The 18,413-nt window shown below is 38.8% G+C and overlaps 1 protein-coding gene across 7 annotated transcripts; it reads right to left on the bottom strand.

Moving 5' to 3' along the window:
- Positions 1-1,935: 1,935 nt before the first annotated feature.
- On the bottom strand, positions 1,936-12,538 carry LOC116422381. 7 transcript variants are annotated; one of them, XM_031959746.1, is made up of 5 exons: positions 12,219-12,537; positions 10,118-10,167; positions 7,047-7,086; positions 6,889-6,965; positions 1,936-6,738 (listed from the first exon to the last, which is right to left on the bottom strand). In XM_031959746.1, exons 4-5 carry the CDS (start codon positions 6,905-6,907, stop codon positions 1,952-1,954), a joined length of 4,806 nt encoding a protein of 1,601 aa, XP_031815606.1. In that variant the 5' UTR covers positions 6,908-6,965; positions 7,047-7,086; positions 10,118-10,167; positions 12,219-12,537; the 3' UTR covers positions 1,936-1,951. The 7 variants fall into 7 exon arrangements, with proteins under 7 accessions (XP_031815606.1, XP_031815603.1, XP_031815605.1 ...); XM_031959743.1 differs by lacking the exon at positions 7,047-7,086 and having other exon boundaries at positions 12,204-12,537; XM_031959745.1 differs by lacking the exon at positions 7,047-7,086.
- Between the last annotated feature and the right edge of the window lie 5,875 nt (positions 12,539-18,413).

Raw genomic sequence — 18,413 nt, 5'->3', positions numbered from 1 at the left:
TACATAACGTATTATGTATCTATATATTATTCCTTCTTTAACTCATTCCTGATTTGAGTAGGATTTCAGAATCAACAGCCCTCCTCCTCTAATTCCTCTGTGTTGGTTCTTGTTCATATAATGTAAATACTATTTTTACCTTTTTCTGCATGGTTTTTCTTTTTAAAATCACATCATATTCAGCTCTACCTCAATCTTTTTTTTTTGAAGTATCTAATTACTAACAACAATCTTAGACATAAGGTTTACATTTCCACATATAAAACAAAGTTTGTCTTTGTTGAGTCCCTTGAAATTGGATGTTGGCTTTTATATGTCAATTTTTTTTATATAGAGTTCATATTTACAGTAAAATCCTGAAAATCTGATAGCTCATTAAATGTCCATTTTCCCCTGTCTCCATGTTGCTGGATATAATATTTTTTGCCACAAAGATAGTTCTTTTGATATACAGTATTCCAAGATTTGTGATTTTATTGTAGCCATTGATAGGTCTTGTGTGATTCTTTTTTTGTTTTTGTTTTTGTTTTTTTTTTTTAATAAGAGCGTGTTAGGATAATCACTTCTAGACTTGGGGTGGGGAATGTGGTACCTCTGGCTTCTGATCTTCCTTCAGTCCTCTCCTCTGGCCTGGAACCCCAAGCCAAGATCTCCATCTTTCCTTAAGTGCCCACAGCCAACAGCTTTCCTGGCCATACTGCTTCTGCTCTCAGCAGGTGTGCTGCTTCCTTCTTGCCTGCTCCCACTCCCTGCACTCAACTGCACAACTAGGCCTGGCATTCCTTATCAGCAGAGATTGCTTCAGTATTCCCAGACTCGGTCTCAAGAGTGGTTTGCTTTTAGGGAGAAAACCTGAGCTAGGAGGATGTTTTATGTTCAAGGAGCCACTTATCTGTATAGATTCCATTGTTTTTCCTATATGGTAGGAAATACAATGTATTTCCTATAAAATGCTTTGGTGGGCAATGCTTCCAACAAAGTCCTACTCTGGTGTTACAACATCATAGTGTAGATATGATCAAGGATTTTTGAAAATTGTGCCAGATCTGACAAGCTTTATCAACCTGAAAAGATCTCAGGTGTTGATTCAGAATAGTTCTGTCACTTTAGGACTAGCTCATCTCTGATTGAGCTAGTAACAAAACAATGGATTTCCCCCCACCAAACACACCTAATTAGAAGGTAAGATGGTAATATAATTATTGGTTCAGCAAATGAACCAAAGAAATTATAGATTGTAGTACTGGCATATAAGGAATATGGAACTTCCTTTTAGGGGATAGGTCAGGAAGTAGGTCAGAGTGAAGATTTTATGGATAATATGAGCTGCAATGACAGGAAGTTAGGTAGCATAATGGATAGGGTGCTGGACCTACAAGTCAGGAAGGCCTGAGTTTGAATCTATAGGCAAGTCACTTAAATTCTCAGGGCTCTGGGAAACTCAAGAGATTATTATTTATAGAGGTGGTGACCATCAGCTAAGTCAGCCTCAGTTTACTCATCTGTAAGATGGGAATAGTACTAGTATATATATCCTGAGGATTCAATGAAATAAGCTATGTAAAGTACTTTGCAACTCTTAAAATACTATACAAATGCTAGTTATTAGACATTCATTAAATTCCTATTAAATAGTACAGGGCAGGCAAATAATGAAGTCATGGAAAGATTCATTTTAAGTACAGTCTGATTGGACGACAGATCAGAATTTAACATTTTTTTTTCATCATGAACCCCAAAAATCAAGTTTATGGATTCCAGGTAAAGAACTCTTGGGCTCTCAGACAATGGTATATAAGGGAAGGGAGAACTTTTTTTAAGAGTCCCTAATTGGCTTGAACTGGAAAAAAATGGCTCAGTATTTCTCACTACAGAAAATTACATGTGCAAGATATGAAATCAAGACATATTTCAAACATATAAATTCTTTCCAAATAGAATATATAGTAATTTAATCTCTCAGCCTCCACTGAAATCTTTCCAACAGAGATTTAAAAAATGTCCTCCCATCCCCAGTGTCCTCTTCTCTGAGGCTGTGCCTCTTCAAGGGCATTTCTCCTATGAATTCTGCTTCTTGGTTTCTCCCCTCTTGCTGATGAGCCTTGTCAAGAATGAAGTGTAGCCACTTTGGTCTGGAAGATCTAGAGAGCCCAGGATCAGAGTAGGATGATGTTGAAAAGATTTGTGGGCCATGAGGGTGCCTTTGCAGACCATGCCGGGAATAAGGAAACTCGAGAGGGGAGCTTTCTGTTGTCTGGGGCACTTGGAGCACAAATCTCACCCCGAGTTCTTCAAAACCAGGCATAGGCGTAGGTATGGCCAGTAACTGTGCTTCAAATGGGTATTTCATTCCCTCATGGGGACAGCCATTTGGAATCCAGGAGGCACAAAGCAAACAGATAGGATAGTAAGATGAACTGTATCCATTAGAACCATGAGGAGAAAATTTCCTCCTCTTTCGCAGGAGAATTTGTTTATAGACATCATTTTTTATTTTTTCCTGAGGGATAGAATCGATGATGAGCTGAACTATTCTGTTGGGGATGATTCCTCCCTCCACAGTGTATGGCTTGATATAATATAAACAAGAAGACTTTTTGTTTAGCACTGGTTGAGTCTGGTATTGTGGTCTTGAGTGAATCTGAACTTGGGGGTCAAATTTTTCAACCTGAGGGCCACGACCCCTTAGACGTTTAGTCAGCAGCCCGGGACCTGAGGGCAGCACAGTCTTGGGTTTAATGAAGCTTATTAAAGCTTTATCCTGATTACATAACTGTGTTGACATTGTGACCTGGGGTTTGACAGACTCAAATATAGCCTCAGCCTGGTTTGTTGAATTGGGCAGAAGGGTGACTTGGTGGTCAACACTGGATAGGGGTGAGACTTGGCGCTCTTGCCTCGGGGACCATTGTGCTAAGCACTCAGGATCTGGTGGAGGTATGTTCTGAAGATCAGGATCTGAGAAAGCTTCTGCAGGGCCAGAGGAAGGTGTGGTCTGGTAGGTAGAATCAAGCAGAATTGGGTCCTGGGGGTGTATCAGCAACGGAGGTGATGTCCTGAATCCCAAGTCCATTAGAATTGTGGTCTGCTGGTCTGTTTCCTGGGACACTACTGTGCATTGATTGGTTGGGGGCTGAAGTGAGAACAAGTCATTGGGAGAGGCTATATTCTTCTCCCGCTTGTCAAGGCTGCACGGAAGTGGGCTCTGGCATTTAGGACCACATTGAGCTGTGTCCTGGGATTCCAAGTCTGGGGGGCATGTGACTGCCTCCTGAGTCTGGCCTGTTACTGTCGTGGCCTGCTGATCTATTGCTATTGATGATACTTCTCTGGACTTCTGTTCTGTCTGAACCCATGTTGGGGCAATGGGATCTATTCTATCTGTAGCCTGATCATCAGGACCATAGACGGGGGGACATGGAGTTGTGTCTTGGAGATCTAAGTCTAATTTAGGTATATGCATGACACCCACTTCTAAAAGGATAGAATCCTGGGAACTGATTTCTTCTGACCTTTCCCACTCTTCCAGTTCTTTCTGAATTGGGTTGTGAGCTCCAGTGGTGGGAGGACAGGGGGCCTGACAGTCGGCTCCCACTATAGGTGGTGTTATCTGGTGATCACAGATGGTTGTACCTGTGGCCTGTGGATCTGTTTTCAGTGTTTCCCGGAGAACTTGTTCTGATGCGACAGGCCCTGATGCATCCACATCCGGCTCAGCTCTGGGTGCAAGGGAGCCATGGTTTTCAGGGTCAAGCAGAGTTTTATCCTGGGCGTCAGAGCCCAGGGGAGGTACCGTTGCCTCCAAATCGGGGGTTAGAAGAGTTGTGGCTTTGCATTCCCTTCCAAGTGGTGGTCTTTCCTTGTTTTCCTGTTCTGTTTTACCTGATTCCCTAGTGCCAGGGCTTGCTGAATCTATAGCCCTAAAGTCAGGACTAGGGTGGCCAGTGCCTGAGAGAATTGTTTCCTGGTTCTCTGTGCTCCTAATCAGAGTTTTTTCTGTGGAATCTTGGGCAGGAGGATTTGTGATCTGCTGATCTGTTCCAGGTTGTTCTTTTTGCCAGTGTTGTTCTGGTTGAATTGAATCCTGGTCTCTAGGGTCTTGTGTATCCTCAGTTTGACAGTCTGATTTAAGACGAGATGTGTCCTGGTGATCAAGCTCACAGTTAGTTTCTTGTTGATCTTTGTTCAAGGGAGCAAGTGTTGCTCCATGGTCTTTGCCAGTGGAATTCTTGGCTTCCTGCTCCATTGCTGACTGTATTGTTTCATTGTGTTCTAGCTTTTGTTGCCATGCATCCTGGTCATTAGGCTCTGGAACAGCCTCAGCCTGATAGGCAGGGCCAGGTGGTGATAGGATGCAATGGTCAGAGGCAGGAAAACACGCTACCTTCTCATCATTGTTCAGAGGAACTGTTGTCCCATGGACGTGATCAGGGGGATTTGGGGTCTGCTGGTGGGTTCCCACTGGTGGTATTTCACATCGTTTGAATTCTTGAAAGGAGACCTGGACCTTGGCATCCTTCATCATCTCCTTAGGCTGGTGAGGATTATTGACTACAAGCCTGGCTTGGTGTTCAGAGACACAAAGATTTGGGTTTTGGGTATCTAAGCCCAGTGAAGATACTAAATTAAGATCTGGGGTCTGGATCTTTATTTTTGGCATTGTTGGTCCCCTGTGCCCTTGTTCAGGCTGAAACAAGATTTGTGCAGCAGGATCTGGTATAGCCATAGCTGGCTGTTGCTTAGGCCCAGGATGAGCGCTGACCACCGTCTCCTGATAGTTAGGGCCAGGTGGAATTTTTTCCCAGCCACCTACACCTGGGGGATACATAATTGGTCCTTGATTTCGGCATGCTAGAAAGGCAGGCTGGTGGTCTACTCCTAGTTGCCTTCTTCCGTGATGCTTGGGTTCTGATTGAAGTGTAAACCGAACATTTGGGTCAGGTATAGTCTTAGTCTGAAATTCAGGTTGGAGAGGTGTGCCCCAGTGGTCCAAGTGAGGTGGAATCGTCTTATTTGTGTTCTGGGGTTGAGGGATTGCCCCGTAACCCCACACAAAGGGACTCATATCCTGGTGATACATTCCCTTTGTCATTGTTCCCCATACTTCTACATTTGGTTGGTATATCAGCTGGGCATTGGGATTTATGACTTTCCCAACCTGGTAGTCAGGGTTGAGGGAAGTTGTGAATTGGGGTACGGCGCCCAGCTGATTGATGTCGTGCTTGTAAGACACCATTGAAGGTACTGTTCTGAGATTCTGACTAGCACCTGTTATAGTTGTGGCCTGTGGCTGCATTCTGGGTGGCAGCGTTTTCAAGGTATAAGCAATGGAGCCTGGGATGTCCTCCGACTGATGGATAGGGCTGGGAGGTGGTGTGGCCTGGTACTGAGGGAGAAAAAGAATTGTTTTCTGGCCATCCATGCCCAGGAAAGGAGGGATGGTCCAGTGATCCTGTCCTGTGGGATTGGGAACCTGGTTATCCGGTCTCAATGGCATCGTCTTCCTATGATCTTGTTCCATTTGAAGTGGGACCTGGGCCATAGGTTGTAAAGGACCCACTGGATGGGGAGGAGGTACCACCTGGTGGTTAGGGACATGCAGAGTTTTGCCCTGGAAATGTAAGTCAATTGGAAGTTGTCTCAGCCCTGGATCCTGGCTGGCTCTCACTGAACTTGTTTCCCAGGGCTTTTTTTCCATTTGAAGTAATCCATGGGCCATAGGGCCAGCCATGTCCCCAGCCTGCTGTAGCTGAACAGGAGCAGGTGCAGTGGTAGCCCTGGTTTTCTGATTCAGATGTGATAACGGCTCCCCCATTGATTTTTGGGGGGACTCATTGCAGTACAGCAGTGATACTGTCTTCCAAGGGCAAAGGAGGTTGGGATGTGAAGATGAAGATCTTTTTGGTTGGGTCCAATTATCCAGACCCGAGGGTTTTGCAGTTGTCTCTCTGGACCAGTGGTTTGGACCAAGGGATATTGAGCTAGCAGAATGAAGCATAGGTTCTAGTTTTAAAAACCCTAAGAGCGCGTTTGTGGCCCTGATGCGACGCCTGGGCTTGGGCAAAGGCTGTGGGCCGGGATTCACGGGCACACTCGTGACCCTGATGGGGTGGTTAGGGCCCGCTTGGGGAACCGCTATGAACATGGTCCTGTGGACCTCTCGTGGTGGCACCTCAGCAGATGATGGCAGCGCCGACAGATGTTTGAGATGACTCGGATCCTCAGCCAGGGGGACAGAGCTTGGGATAATCTTGGGGAAGTGGTCAGGGTTAGGAGCAGCTTCTGTGTGTTGGTTTGCATCCAGTGGAATCACAGGCTGATGTATAGGGCGGAGCGGCGGGCACTGTTTGCTGAATGCTAAAGTCACGGCAGGCTTGGCAGAGGGGACGTCAGGCCTGCTCACAGGCAGGGCCGAGGTGACCACTTGGTGCTTGGGACTAGCGGGTGCCTTATTCACTGTACTTTGGTGGTGGAGATGGGGCAGCGGTATTGTGACCGTGCTGGGAGGAGGACAGGGTGGCCGGACGGCTATCATGGGGTGTTTGAAATGTGGCGAGGGCACTGGCTCGGTCCGAGGGCGGGGATGGGGCACCGGTTGGATGGTTCTCTCCTGATGCTTGAGGGATGCCTGCTCTGCCTTCACATAGGAGTCTTGTTCCAACAGGGGTGAAACGTGGTGTGGTGGACATGGTAACCATACCACCTTGGCCTTGTAACAAAGGCCTGGGCGAGGAGCTTCTGTAGATGAATAAGAGAAGTGAGTTATCTCCCCAGCATCTGGAAGTGAGATATGTCAACTCTATGTTAGGCAGAGAGAGTTTATAGGAAATGCAACCATGGAGGAGTAATAGTGGGGGCCCCGGGGCATAATCCAATCCTTGTCTATACCTGGAAGTTGGGACAGCATCTTAAAGCTTTCCAAACACTTTCATATCCATCACTTCATTGATTCCACACAGGAAACCCTAGTTAAGCAAGGGAAATATCATTCACACCATGTGACAGATGAGATAAGAGATCCCATGTAGAGAAAAATAATGACTTACTGTTTGCAACAAATTGGGGAAATGATGGACAGCTCTTGTGCTATAAGAGATGACGAGAGAGATACGTTCAGAGAAACCTGGGAAGACAGGCCTGCACTGATGCAGAGGGAAAGGAGCAGAACTAGGAGAACAATTGGTACCATCAGGATAACATTGCAAAGACAGACAACTTTGATATATTGAAGCACTAAGGTCAGTGCCACAACCAACCATGGTTCCAGAGGACTGATGACCACCCTATGCTACTACTTTCTTGCCAAAGAGTGAAGATGTGGGAGAGAGAGTTTTTTTGGGAGGAAGACATAGACAATGTGGGGATTTGTTTTGCTTGACTGCATATTCATTGCAAGGGATTTTTCTTTCTTCTTTCTTTTAGCCTGGGGGAAGGGGAAAGTATGAAAGAGAATAAATAAATGCTTATTAATTGAAAAATAAAATAAAATTAAAAAATTATGAACCACCATGTGTCATACTAGAGAAAGAATTTTGGAGTCAGGAAATTTGTTGTTGTGCCTGACTCTTCCTGACCCCATTGGGGGTTTTCTCGACGGGAATGCTGGAGTGGGCTGTCATTTCCTGCTTCAGCTCATTTTACATAAGGAAATTAAAACAAATAGGGTTAAGTGATTTACCTAGGGTCATACAGCCAGTAAGTGTCTGATGTCAGATTTGAACTCAGATAAATGAGTCCTCCTGATTCCAGACCTAGAATTCTATCCTCTGTGCCACCTACCTGCCCCTCTGAATACTTAGATTTGATTTTGCCTTTGACACTTACTGGCAATATGACCCTCGAGGGACTCAGAAAACTCTCTCAAGCCCTAATCCAATGGTTCTCAAACTTTTGTTCTCAGTATCTTCATGTTGTTAAAAAAAACCCATCGAGGATCTGTTCAAAGAGTTTTTGTTCACATGGGTTATATTTATAGCTATTTACTATATTAGAAATAAAAAATGATTTTGAATTTGTAGACCCTCTGAAAGGGTTTCAGAGACCCCAACAATTCTTTGGACTACACTTTGAGGACCACTGCCCTAATCTATCGATGTACCAATGCTAGTTTGAATTGGTAAAAAGTTTGCTTATTGAAAGTTCCCCACATCCATGAAATCAGTGGAAATATTTGGAGTCAGAAGGCCTGAGTTGGAACCCCAGATCCACTCCTTGTTTGACCTTGTGTAACCAATCACAAAGCCTTCACTAAGGAGTCACTTTGAGCTTTATGTGCTGTGCTAAATTTCAGGGACCCAAGTAAAAGGTCTTTCCTCAAGCATTTTATGTTACAACAGGGGAGACAAGATGTATACATTTAATTACATATGTAAAATATACAAAATTAATATAAGATGGTATATCTTTGTGTAGGAAGGGGTTGAGAGGTAAGTCTTGAAGCAAACCAGGGACTGACTGCTAGAGGCTGGTCTGAGAAGGGGGTATATTCCAGGCATGAGCAACAAAGAGAGCCAAGGTAAGACAGAAGAGATTAATTGTCTCCTAAGTGTAGGACAGTCTGCAGGCTAAGTGATGCAATAGATAAAACATTGCATCTGGAGTCAGAAGACTTGAGTTCAAATCCAACCTCAGCACACTAGATATATGATGCTGGGCAAGTCATTTAACCAATGCTTCCTTAATTTCCTCATCTGTAAAATGAAGATAATAATAGTCTTTGCATCCCAGGATAGTTGTGAAGATCAGATAATACAAGAGGCAGATAGATACATGGTACTCTGGATGAGATTGTGGGACCCAGAACCAGGAAAACCTGAGTTTGAATCTGGCCTCAGACATTTGGTAGCTGTGTGACCTTCTGCAAGTCACTTAATCCTATTTGCCTCAGTTTCCTCACCTGTAAAATGAGCTGGAGAAGGAAATGACAAACCAATGCAGTGTCTCTGCCAAGAAAACCCCAAATGGGGTCAGACACGAATGAACAACAAGTTTTTTCCAAGACAACATGGCTAAACCTACACTTTGGGAAAAGCACTTTGGCAGCTGAGTGAAGGATGGATTATCACAAAGGGTAGGCCATATTATTTGGCTTCTCGGGCCTTCATTTCCATCATCTGGAGAATAAAAGGATTTCCAGACCAGATGCTTTATAAGTACTCTTCCCAAAATTACATATCAAATCACAGATATTAGATGAACTGAAGCAAAGTGAAGTGAGAAGAACCAGGAGATCATCACGCACAATAACAGCAATGCTATGATGATGATCAACTGTGAAAGATTTGGCTACTATGATTAATACAACGATCCAAGAAAATTAAAAAAGGCTCATGGTGAAAAAATGTTCTCCATCTCCACAAAGAGAACTGATGAGCTCTGAGTTCAAACTGAATCAGTATAATGTTCTCACTTTTAAAATTTTTTTCTTTTTTTGTGATATGGCTAATATGGAAATGTTTTACATGATTTCACATGTATAATTAATGTCCCATTGCTGGATTTCTCAGTGAGTGGGGGAGAGGTGGGAAGGAGAAAGAGACTTTAGAACTCAAAACTTAAAAAATAAAAAGAATGTTAAGAAAAATATCACAGGTTTGAGATTTCTAAGAATGCCTATTTCCTATCCAACTTATAAAATCACAGCTTAAAAGTGGTTCTCAAACTTTTGTTTTCAGTATCTTTATCCTATTTGGATCTCTCCAAAGCGTTTTTGTTTATCTGGATTATATTTATAGATATTTACCATATTGGAAATAAAAACTATTTTTGAATTTGTAGACCCTCTAAAAGGGTTTCAGAGATCCCCAGGATTCTCTAGATCATACCAAAACACTTTCTAAGAATTTCTGTTCCCCCCCAACTTATAAAATCATAAATGTATTAAAACAACCAAAAACACTTTATAAGTGCATTTGTTTTTTCTTACTTAACAACTCTCAGGTTTAGAAGTGAAAGTCTTACTGTTCCCATTTTGTTGATTAGCATAAACTGAGTTTCAGAGAATTTAGGGGAAATAAATTATGGACAGACAGGATTCAAAGATGGGGTCTCTGGAGAGATGGGGGAAGGGAATGAGGAGGGAAGGAGAGGTGATTTGAATGAAAATGAAAATTCTCACCTTTGGAAAATATCTTTTGATTTTTCCCCATTCCACTACAGAAGAATTTCCTTGTAGGAGCAAGAGGGGCAAACAAAACAAAAGCAAAAGCAAAAACAAAGACAAAAATGTTAGCAAATAAGTATTTAGAAATTCTGATTTTAGTTATCCTTTCAACCAAAAGGCACACAATTCAACTGAAGAATAGTTGCCCTTTCTGTTACCTCCAGGATAAAGCCCTCCATTTGGCCTATAACACTAATTATATACTTGTTATCTCCCCTGTAGTTTTACTTTTGTCTATGTAACCTGCCTATATACTGTGCTAAGTACAGTAACAGGCAAATACTGTGTTTGTTGACTGACTCACTAATAGTTACACAGTTACTTTAGGGTCAGAGCCTCAACCCAGTTGGCAAAAATATATAAAGTGAATTATTGTTCTCTAGGGCCTTGAATATTCTCATTACTAATAGTATAAACAGTAGGACATTGGACAGCCCGATACCAAATACCTTCTGGCTTGAAGCTTCCAGTCCTTAGTAGATACAAATCAATCAGAAAATAAGTTTTTTTCAGAAAAAAATAGCTTCTCCTGAGAGGACTGTAATGTCCTGATCAGTCAAGGAAGATTAGAATCACTTCTTCCGACATCTAGACAGTAAGATTCTGTCCTATGACCTGACTCATCTGATGGAGATCTGAGGTCTCTGACATCACAAAGTAGCCTCGATGTGTCCATTGTCTGCTCAAATTATTTCATAGAAGAAGGGGTCTTAAGAGAACTTTTTTTCCTTTTGTTCTCATAGCCCAAATACTAAGAAACATTAGGAAATTCAATCTAGCAAAAAAAAAAAAACCCTTGTAAAAAAAAAAAAAAGAAGAATCTTTTAAAAAAAAAAAGTATTATTTCATGTCATAAACACTAAAAGTCTAGAAGCTTAGAATGAATAAAAGGAGAAGCCTTTGGGAAATTAAGCAACTCTGAGAACATGGAAATTAAACATGAATCCCTAAAGATAAAAATTATCTTTAAAGCTTTCAAGTTAGTAATCTCTTAACATTTATAGAATATGGGAGATAATCTTACCCTAAATTAAAATGGAGACACTAGTCTTTCTTTTTTTTTTAAATTTGGGGGCAAGGAGAAACTTGAATAGAGGGCAGGATCAAAGCCATTTTGGAATTTTACAATTAGGACTCAGATCTCTGATCCAGGATTCTACACCTCCTCTCTCAATCCTCTCTCAAAGCCTTCAAACTTCGAGCCTGAGTTCCTGTTGTCAATCCTCCTCTCACTAGAGATATCAATTCAGAAATTACTTTTGACACAGCAATCCCCACTACAAGGCATTATACCCAAAGGAAGCGAAAGATAGAAATAAAAGTCATCAATATATTTCCAAAATAATCAATGCAGTACTTCTGGGGGTGGCAAAGAACCAGAAGCAAAGTGAGTGCCACCATCTACTGGGGAGTGGATGAATAAACTTGTAGTATATTAATGTAATTTTTTGTTTGCTTGGATCCATGATAAGTAAGGTATTGAGGTGGCACAGTAAAAAGAGTTCTGGGCCTGGAGTCAGGAACATCTGAGTTCAAATCCAGTCTCAGACATTTACTAGCTTGGCAAGTCACTTAAGTTCTGTTTACCTCAGTTTCCTGAATTGAAACTGGATATAGTGATACTCCTAAGTCCTTTGTTGGGCAACTGCTGACTCAGATTCAATGTATTCTGAGTTCTTTCTGCCTTCCTCAGTTTCATTATTTATAAAATATAACTAAATAAAAATATATTAAATATTAAATAAAAATAACTGATAAAAATAAAACATTTTGAAATATAAATATAAATACATTTAAATATTAAAATATTTAAAACATGTTTATTTAAAAATAAACATAGATTGCCTTGATCTAGGTTTCTTTGGGAATCAGAAGGAAACTGGAGAAATAGAACCTGAGAGCTTAACCTGGGCCAATTTGAGTACTATATTCTTCTCACATGTAAGAGCAGACAAATCTCCCATTCTTAGCCCAAGAGCCTGCCTAACACATTTGGCCTAAAAATATGTCCTGCCCATGAAACCCCTTTAAAAATACTTACCACAGTATATCTTACCAGTAGAATGTCTAGAAGAACAGCAAACATATTTCAAAAGCTAGAAAGCTCATTCTCAGTCAGGGCAATTTTGCTCATGATTCTGGTGAGGGGAGGTCTAAGGACCGTGATCCAAAATAAAAATTAATAAGAAAATAGTAAAATAAAGTCTGTTCAGAAAAATAATACACTCTTTCTTATGAGAAGACTGGGTCCTGGGATGAAGAGAAAACTAGACTGGCATCTTCAAACACCTAGAATAGGACAGAACCTTTAATTCTTCAGTCCACATTCTTCAGAGCATCAAAGGAGAATCTGACATCATAAAGCAACCCAGCTGTCTTTGTCCACCTGAACTTAGAGCTTCCTCACAATTCTAGGAGATCCATCATTGGAGGTAGCTATATTCAGAGAACAATGATATCAGTTTATTGAGCAGTTTATTGACTGCTGCTACATGTCTTAAATAAGCAATGCTGACTTTAAAAAAAAATTCTTTTCTTTTTTAGGTTATATGTATACATTCATTTTTTACATATTTCCATATAAGTTATGTTGGGAGAGAAAAATCAGAACAAGAGGAAAAAGCCATGAGAAAAAAAATAGAGAAAGAAAAGGTGAAAATAGTGTGCATTGATCCACATTCAGTCTCCATAGGTCTCTCTCTACATCTCAATGGAATTATCCATCCAAAGTTAGTTGGGATTTCCTTGGATCACTGAATTCCTGAGAAGAACCAAATCTATTATAGTTGATTATTATGCAATCTTGTAGCAACCCAGACTTGGTGCTGTATTAAAACACTGAATTTTCTAGTCTCATCAGTTAGATCCCTGTCATCACCACCACTGCCATTCTATCTTATAAGTTCTTTCCACAAGATTCAGCATTGTTTTTTTTTTTTTTGTTTTTTTTTTTTTTTTTTTTTTGGCAAACACAACTTTATCCTCAGGTCGTTTGTAAAAAAGAGTTTTATAGATTGTTTCTTGGAGCTTTGGAATGTGTTAGAAAAGAGAAAGCTGATTTAATGTGGTATGTAGAATTTGAAATGATTGAGAAAAAACAAAGGTTTGAGCTTCTAAGCATATCAATTTAATTAAGAAATGCATGCCAATTGTATAACAAATTGGGATCAGGTTTCCTCAGTTTAGCACTGGATCTTGAATACAGCTAAAGAAAAGGAGAGGAGAGATTTTTATACATTAAAAGCAAACAATTAACCAGATATAAATCAATACACAAGATTAGATAATTTTATTTATAATTGCAGGAAAAATTATAGGCTTTCTAAGTTGGGAGGGGGAAAACAAATAGGTACAATTACTTAGATTCATTTAAAGAAATGTCTCCCTCCCTCCCCTTCCCCAAGTGTTTGTATTCAATTAAGGGAATAAGAAAACAGTAATTGATTAACCAGTTTGGGGCCAATTTTCAGATAAGAAATATCAGTCGCTTGATATTTTATAATTGTGAGAAAACTCCTTGCATCAATCTTTTATTCTGACTGGGTTTTCTGGTCAGTATAACTCATCTTAATTAAGGATGTCTTTAAGCAACAGGTAGAGGTAGATCAGCTTCCTAAGAATGAAGGGTTAAGTTCAAACAATGTAATAAAGTATTCTTACAATTTCTGCAATTGAATAACGTTTTCTCACAAGACAGAACTAGAACTATATACCTCTAATTGAATAGAAAGAGAACTGATCCAAAAGATCCAAAATTGAGTCACAAGATGAAGCCAATAAGGTTTCCTCAGTTCCCACAATTCCTTCAATTTCTACCCCTGATGCCATGAATCACTTAATCTGGAAAGGTTTTCATATATTCATGTTCAGAATTACATGAGTCAGTTTATAGGTCAAACTAGTAGAGGGCTCATAACAGACTAATGTGAAAGAGGATATCATGGAACAAAAAATCAAAGTTATGCAATAATGATCATTAGAATATTAACTAATATCAAATTGTGTATAGCCTAGTAATCCACTCCCAATGTCCATTTAATCATCACATTTTATCTTAAATGCTCAATGTCTTATGTAGTCATCTAGTCCTTGGAAATACCTTCTTTTGGACATTGTAAAATAGGCCTAATTCTCTGAACAACTCTAAAAGGGGCTCTGCTTCTTTGGTTCCAAATCACTTGTAGAGATTCCTAGATAATTCTGCTAAAATCTGCTAGTAGAAACACATTACAATTTAGTAAAACCTACTATATTTAGATTTTCAATAACTAGTTCATAAAACCAGTAAAAAACAGTTCAAACATTATGGAGCTAAACCCATTAGCAACAGAGCTATAAGAAGAACATCAAATTAGGAAGCCATAATCCAAATGAAAGTTTAGAGAGCTTTAGTTTCTATACACCACTTACTATTTTAATCTTTACCCAAACTCTATACTTGATATGAGTCATTAAAAAATTAATTCTAACTTGCAAAAATGAATTCTTCTTTTAAAATTATCAGACAGATACCTTAAAATGAGAAAAAAATCGCTTTCCTTACAATAAACAATACAATTTTATATGCAAAATATTTGATCCAATTTTGAAAATTTATTACCCAGAACATATTCAAAAGCTGAATTTCCATGCTAGATACATTTGGAAGTAAATCATATACTAGTCTAATCCTATTGCTTTTTCAAAATTTACCTTTCCATTTAACTAGAAAAATTTTACATTATATTTTTGTTTTATTACTTCGTGTAATTTCTCTGCTTACACATTTTAATTTTTTTTTTTTTTATTTTTTGCTGAGGCAATTGGGGTTAAGTGAGTTGCCCAGGGTCACACAGGTAGGACGTGTAAAGTGTCTGAGATCAGATCTGAACTCAGGTCCTCTTAACTTCAGGGCTGGTGCTCTATCCACTGTGCCACCTAGCTACCTCTGCTTACACATTTAAAAAAAATGAAATATAATTTATTTCCAGTCAGATGACATCAATTCAGTCTAATTTACAAATTACCTTACATTAAAAAATTCATTTTATAACCTTGGCATTTTGTGATAATTACATCTAAAATGCAGTATGAGGTTATCAAGTATGGAACAATTGCATCCAATTAAAGAAATAATAATAATACTAATAACAAAAATAGTGATAACTATAGTCAACATTTGTATACTGCTTCCAGGCACTGTGCACAATCATTATATCATTTGATCCTCACAATAATCCTGGCAGATAAGTGCCATTATTATTCTTCTTTTTACAGATCAGTAAACTGAGGTAAATGGAGAGAAGCTAATTTGCTTAAGATCCCACAGCTAATAAATTTCTGAGACTGGACTGTATCTTAGATTTCCCTATTTACAGCATTTTTTTTTCATTAGATGCCACAATTAATGGAAGTCATTTTTCCAAATCATAATCTAGTTACAGGATTAATCTCAACTAAATAAAGCCAAGATTTATAACCATAAAATCAATTTTTCAATTTTCCTGGGCTACTAATTACCTGTACTTTAGAATTTAGAACCCAGAATTAAGAATTAGTTAATTTTTCAAAGATTCAGTAGCACTTTCACCTTTCCATAAATTTTTTTTTTTTTTATTTAATAGCCTTTTATTTACAGGATATATACATGGGTAACTTTACCGCATTAACAATTGCCAAACCTCTTGTTCCAATTTTTCACCTCATACCCCCCCCTCAACCCCCTCCCCTAGATGGCAGGATGACCAGTAGATGTTAAATATATTAAAATATAAATTAGATACACAATAAGTATACATGACCAAAACGTTATTTTGCTGTAGAAAAAGAATCAGACTCTGAAATTTTGTACAATTAGCTTGTGAAGGAAATCAAAAATGCAGGTGTGCATAAATATAGGGATTGGGAATTCAATGTAATGGTTTTTAGTCATCTCCCAGAGTTCTTTTTCTGGGCGTAGCTGGTTCAGTTCATTACTGCTCCTTTGGAAATGATTTGGTTGATCTCGTTGCTGAGGAGGGCCTGATCCATCAGAACTGGTCATCATAAATTTGTTAAAAATTTATTTTCTCAAGCAGGACCAAGAGATCATTATATACTTCAACAACAATACTATATGATGACCAATTTTGATGGACTTGGCCATCCTCAGCAATGAGATCAACCAAATCATTTCCAATGGAGCAGTAATGAACTGAACCAGTTACGCCCAGTGAAAGAACTTTGGGAGATGACTAAAAACCATTACATTGAATTCCCAATCCCTATATTTATGCACACCTGCATTTTTGATTTCCTTCACAAGCTAATTGTACAATATTTCAGAGTCTGATTCTTTTTCTACAGCAAAATAACGTTTTGGTCATGTATACTTATTGTGTATCTAATTTATATTTTAATATATTTAACATCTACTGGTCATCCTGCCATCTAGGGGAGGGGGTGGGGGGAAAGAGGGGAAAAATTGAAACAAGAGGTTTGGCAATTGTCAATGCTGTAAAATTATCCATACATATAACCTGTAAATAAAAGGCTATTAAATTTTTTTTTTAAATTTATTTTCTAAATTTCAAGGAAGAAAAATTTTATCTCTTGTTTATAACATAGCTCCATCTTTTCTTTCTGAGGGTTTTCTATTTTAATCACAGATAAAAGATAAGAAGAGATTCTAGGTGATAGTATCTATAAAATGAACTGATCAAGGAAATGGCAGACCACTCCAATATCTTTGCCAAGAAAACCCCAAATGAGATCATGAAATATCAGACATGATTGAAAGGACTTAATAACAATAAACTTCACTTTCCCATTTCCTTGTGTTGGAACTCATGAGATTCTAAAGATTGAGGAATATTCCTTGCAATGGTTTTTCTGGTACAGAATATTTCGTTTCCTAATCATAACCCAAACTATCTAAATAACTAATCTTTATTTCATGGAATTTCTCCTTTCTAATGTAGCATGAATTTTCATACAATGTTGATTAATTGCAAAACTCTTTTTGGGTTCCTGATAGCTTAAAATGCATGGTTTCTAATTGCCTTTGGTTGGCTTTGGTGACCTTGCTTGTTAAAACAATTCCCACAATTCCCTCATCCTGGATGGATATGTGGATTCCTTTCTTGATAAGGCATTTAATCTTCATGTCCATCAGTGCATCTCTTTTTGGTACAAAAGAGAAATAAAAAAAACAATAATCAAAGGTCCTCAAGAGTAAGGAAGAGAAATTTCTTACCTCTACAATCCTTGAATTTCAAGACTTTTAGACAAAAGGGTCATAGGCAAAGTAATACTTGAATTAATTTTCACAATAACCAGCTTGCATGAATAATACTATCTATTTTTCTTATTGACTGTGAGGTAGCTATGTAGCATAGTGAATAGATTCCTAGACATTAAAGTCAGGAAAACCTGAGTTCAAATCCAGCCAAAGACATTTAATACCAATAAAACCTTGGATAAGTTAATTGATTTCTCTGTGTCAGATTCCTTATCTGTAAAATGAGAATAACAATATTCCTACCTCCCACTATTTCTGGGAAAGTGATATTTGTAAAGTACTTTGAAATCCTCAAAATGTATGCAATCTTGTTATAAACAGCAGCACTTGTCTTTGTCCATACACAAAGTTTGTTCTTCACATTTTTCTATTTCTTTTTAAAACATGGCTTTGCCCCTTTACTAGCCTTTCAATCATGTTCTTTTGGTCTCAACTTATCGTTTCTCCTTCCTCAGTTAGTTATACCCACTCCTAAACAGTAGATTCATTGGTTGGGAAACAACTTTGTTAGCTTCTTAGGAAGAGGTTTTCACATGGTACCAAGATAAATTCTCCAAAGTGCCAAACTAAATGATTTATTTCATCAAGGAAAAAAATCTGTGTAGCAACAACTTATTCTAACCTATTCTGTTAGTTGAGACTCACATCAAATACTTAATATTAATTTTTGCTTGAGAGACAAATCCTCAGGAGCCATCATTCTAAATTTACTTCCTCATATTCATGAAGTGCTTAAGATCAGATAATTAAAGAATTTATAGTTGTCAGACTCATTTGTTGTATCACAGATCTTCACAGGCAAATACCCAGGAAACCAGGTATTTTAAAAACTAATCTCTAAAAAAAGTTTCTAAAAATAGGAAGGTTTCCTGCAATAAAATATTTGACTAAAAAAGATCAGCTCTGAGCAATGGAAGCAGTCAAAATCACCAGAATCACCAGAGCCAATCCAGGAAAAAACTGAAATCAGCGAAGTTATTCTGTGGCCCCTCC

This window comes from Sarcophilus harrisii, chromosome 3 (assembly GCF_902635505.1).
Source record: "Sarcophilus harrisii chromosome 3, mSarHar1.11, whole genome shotgun sequence".
NCBI lineage: Eukaryota > Metazoa > Chordata > Mammalia > Dasyuromorphia > Dasyuridae > Sarcophilus > Sarcophilus harrisii.
This window is presented reverse-complemented; position numbering and strand designations above follow the sequence as displayed.